This window comes from Aplysia californica, unplaced genomic scaffold (genome assembly GCF_000002075.1).
Source record: "Aplysia californica isolate F4 #8 unplaced genomic scaffold, AplCal3.0 scaffold00085, whole genome shotgun sequence".
Lineage (NCBI taxonomy): Eukaryota > Metazoa > Mollusca > Gastropoda > Aplysiida > Aplysiidae > Aplysia > Aplysia californica.
In genome coordinates, this window is record NW_004797355.1 from 1,043,410 (window position 1) to 1,047,737 (window position 4,328).

The window sequence follows — 4,328 nt, forward strand, 5'->3', positions numbered from 1 at the left end:
CCCACGCACGAGCGCGCATGATCACCGGTAAGCCTACGAAAACACGCACGTACATATACACACGCGCGCAAACGAATACACGCACACTATCGTAAATACCATATTTCGTATAGCGACAAGTGATTAGTGAAAGGCAGTTTTTTTTTTTTTGTAAGTGTTTTACGGCGCTCGCACTGCATAAGGTCACATGAGAGCGCGGGACACACCTGACATTTTCAGTAGGTTGGAAATTTTGAATTTTGCCCGGGTAGTGGCCGAATCCTACTCTTATCGATTTTAGACCACCAATGGATCTTTAACGTGCGCAATTTGCACACGGGACCTCCGAGATTTTTCACATGTGAGCAGGCTTGGAGAAAATTCCCAGCTATAGGAAATTTTAGATATTAAAATAAGAGCGCATTAAATTCTTTAGGCCCAAACTGCCCTGAACACTCTGGTTTAAAATCCCCACTGACTGAAGTTGTCTTTATGCAAGAAGCTTAAATCTCCTTGTCTTTAAGCCATTCCCAAAGGGCGGATATTAACATATTCTTAGGCACAGTTGAATTGTAAATGGGCTGATTTATCAATGTCATGCTCATATACTGTGCAGGAGCAACATAGAGAGAAGTGCTGCTTTTCCTTTCCTCATCCTACTATTGAACATATTTCCTCCACTTCTTTTGTACTTTTGTCACTCTATTGTGAACTGCGTAGTGCCTTGCGAAGCAGACTTAGTTTGTGCTGTTTATGATAGAGAGGTGAGCAGAAGTCTGATTCCCCATTTGGACTTCTCTGCTGACATCCAAGCCCTTGGCGCTCATATGACCATGCAGTTGTGAGAGCCTAAAACCTGACTAACACTAAATAACTAACTAGACCTCTATTTTTTTTTCTCCAATATCTTGTGTAGTTTTACAGATAAGCCACATTTCAAAACCCAATTCTAATTTTAAAACTTTTCTAAAGTACAAAACATGTTGAAAAAACAACTAGAATTGAAAATGTTAAGACATAAAACATAATTATAAAATCCTTTCATGACATGTTATATAAGAAATGGTTAAACATGTGTTTAGTGATGGAACTTCTAATTCTTGATCAGGTACTTTTGTGAGTTGTTTTTTTTTTTACCCCGTTGCAAAAAATAGCTTAGCCAACAATTATTCGGACCTTTCTCCAGGTACACACACAAATACGGTGTACGAGTCGCATTTAATTGTTGATGGGCGATTGAAAAAAAGTTGAGACGTTAAGTAGCCTATTATTTCTGGTGTTTTTCTTTCTTTAAAAAAAAAATACCTGTGCTTTTTATAGTGCGCTCAGAGTTTATTTGAACTGTGACCGTCGGTGCCTTCATGTTTGTTGACACCTTTCTCTAGGTCAAGAAAAAGATCCGTTAGGTGCATTACAAGCTGTATGGTGTAGGCCAGAGCGTAGTTAAGCTGATTATAAAAGGGGCTTGTTTCCCAGCTTCTGTTCGAGGGAGTTACTACAATAACCACGTCAGCTCAGTAAAGCAAAATAATAATATAATGTGCCCCCCCCACCCCCAATAATATTTTTCAATGAATTTTACTCCCCAAAAAGTGTCAACAAACGACTTTCGTACAACGAACACTCCCGGGTCACATGATCATAAAGGTTTTTATTTCTGCACGCATGCGCGAGGGTTGTCCACTGGCTCTGACACTAAGCGTCGAAAATGGCGGAATCTTTGAGACGGCTTGTGAACATCGAAACATTTTCTGTTCTGCAGGAGAAACTTGAAAAATGGCAGAGCGACTACTATGTGAGTTGACATTTGATATATCTATTTGTTTAATATTTTTGAAAATTTTGCTTGTTTTATCAAAATGCATTCTAGTTTTAGACGAACAAATTCCGTTGCTATGGAAATCTAGTTTCGGAATATCTGCAGTAATTTTGTGTAGTGTCACTTGGGGTGCATGTATCCGTACTTTCCAAGAATGATAATTGAAGAGGGTACTAAACAAAAAAGAAATTACCGATGGTGCAAGTTTTCACGGTGCCAAATGTACTTACTAAGCGTGATTACGGTATGCCGCCCAAAAAAAGACTAGTTCAGACTGGCCGCGGAGAACACGACACAGCACTCGACTAGGACACTTTGAATTTGTATAGAGGCCTAGAATTGAATCCTAGACTACGATTGTTGACTCTTTGAACTGAAGCGAACACAATCGTTGCAGTTCGTTCATAGTATAGTTATGCAGTTATATAAATTATCCTAATAATGTCAGTTCAGCAGAAATATTTTCGGCTATTTTGTAGTGTGGAAATTTGATTCCCACATTTAAAGGGAGCTGAAAGACCTTGTTTTGTAGCTTACCTTTGGCTATCAATTTATTTATGAGCATGGGCAAGAGGATCATATGGCTACTATATGCTTGGTTAGGTCTGGGATTAGACTTGAAAGCTGATTTCAGTTTCATAGTAGGCTACTTTATTTTTTGTTTAGTTGAGAGGCTGAGGTTAGCTAAATTTAAGAAAGCAATTTTTTCCTTTGAAGACGAATTTCATTCTTTTATAAGATGTTGCCATTTTCAAAGTTAACTTGTTTTATTTGCAAGTATGCGATATATGTGTAGTACAATAGGCCTAATTGTTTCTTTGCTGAGCAGAAATGGAAAGAACAAACTGTTTCAATGAGAAATTTAGTTCGGAGTTCCTCGAATCCCCTGATCTAATTCAGCAGCACGTCATTTAAAATAGTTTTTGTTTTAGGAAAAAAGACAAAGTAGCCAGGGTTAGAATTTTTTGGCAGTCTTTTATTCTTACTTCATAATTCTACTCCAAAATATTATGAAGGGTTTATCCTGCTGATTATTCCCCTGGTTCCATCGTGTCCATCCCCACAATTACTTTGTATCTTCTAGTTTCGCACTTTTCTACCCGGGAGTCTATCAGCACCAAGTACCTGGTCTTTTTTTCTCCTATGTACTTGTGCTTGTATCGTCAATGTCGGTCGTGTAGGCTATATGTTCGGTAACAGGAAATATCAGGTTCACTCTGAGATTTCTAAAATAATTAATTGCATTATATTAAATTTCCTAAGATTATTCTGGATGAATCTGGAGAGGTGCAAACAATCATTCCATTTTTTCTATCCTTTCGGCTTTGTCTGCTGTTCTTCATTGTTCCTGCTGATGCAGAAGCTCCTCAGTCTCCCAGGGTTGAAAAATAAAAAGTCTTAAATTTGTCAGTGTTTCTATTACGGACTGTTTTTACTTGATCGAAGTTCGCCCTCCGCAAACTGGCACTTTTCGGGAGACCAGACGTATGCACCTTTAGTCACCTCTTACGACACGCAGTATCACGGGAGGTGTATTCTTTGGTCAGTATCATGGGAGGTGTATTCTTTGGTCCCCCGTAGTAGAACTATGGGGCTGTGATACCTTAGAAGGAAAATTACGGACTTATTTGACCTTCGACACTAGGAAGATTGTTTTACCAGCTTCACATTATGTTTCTTATCGCAGATGTCATTTATTTTTGTTTTGTTCTTTTTTTTTTTTTAAACCTGTTTTACATGTTTACTCTCTTCCAAGTTAAAAATAAAGCGTCTGATTCAATTGCAATTTATTGATATGTGAGGCATCGTGGTGAAATCAGGCGCTCGTCAAAATAATGAAATTAAAAAAATTGGCATTTTTCTGTCCGTTTGGCAATTTTTATAGAATTTTTGTTTTTTGACTCAACACCTTTAAAAATAAGGTCCATTTAAAAACACATTTCTGTGTGGATTGCTCCAAAAATGTTGATTTAAGGCACAAAAATGTAAATTTGCTGTTTCTAAAGACTCTTAAGCTTTGGTAGTTGTCTAACTTTGGAGGCCACTTTCTCGCTAATTTTACCTCTTAAACCAGGGGACCCCCACCTTCCTTTAATTGCAAATATCTCGACTTCTATTCATGATAGATGAGTATTTTTTTCACCTAAAGCAAGACAATTGAACAAGCTGTAAAGTGATACCAATGATTCCACTTGTCCAAAAATTGACGAGCGCCTGATTCCACCGCGTTGTGACACATATTTAAAAAAAAAAAATAAAATGAATGAAATATGTAATCTGTTTCTGTTCTCTTTCCTTTCTTCCCCTGCTTTTTTAAAACATGGGCGTTTTTTTCATTCGTCCATTTGACGTTGAAGATAATGATATGCTGGGTATTGTGGACGATGCTGTTTCAAAATAATTTTGGCCTTCAAGTTCTTTTAAAAGAGATTACGGTTTGAAATTATGAACAGTTTTTGAGGACAGAACATATTGTTCCCTGAGCCTTTAATTTCTGGCTCTGTTCATGAATCATTCCTCCTCCCCGCCC

The 4,328-nt window shown here is 37.7% G+C and overlaps 1 protein-coding gene across 2 annotated transcripts in view; it reads left to right on the plus strand.

The window, feature by feature from the left end:
- The first annotated feature begins 1,577 nt into the window (after positions 1 to 1,577).
- Positions 1,578 to 4,328, plus strand: part of LOC101857320 (mitochondria-eating protein) — a 33,427-nt gene continuing 30,676 nt past the window's right edge. Inside the window, exon 1 of one of the 2 annotated variants that reach the window (XM_005094576.3) lies at positions 1,578 to 1,774. In XM_005094576.3, the coding sequence (XP_005094633.1) occupies positions 1,688 to 1,774 (87 nt within the window). In that variant the 5' untranslated portion in view covers positions 1,578 to 1,687. The remainder of the gene's footprint in view (positions 1,775 to 4,328) is intronic. The other variant, XM_013080426.2, reaches the window with a different exon arrangement.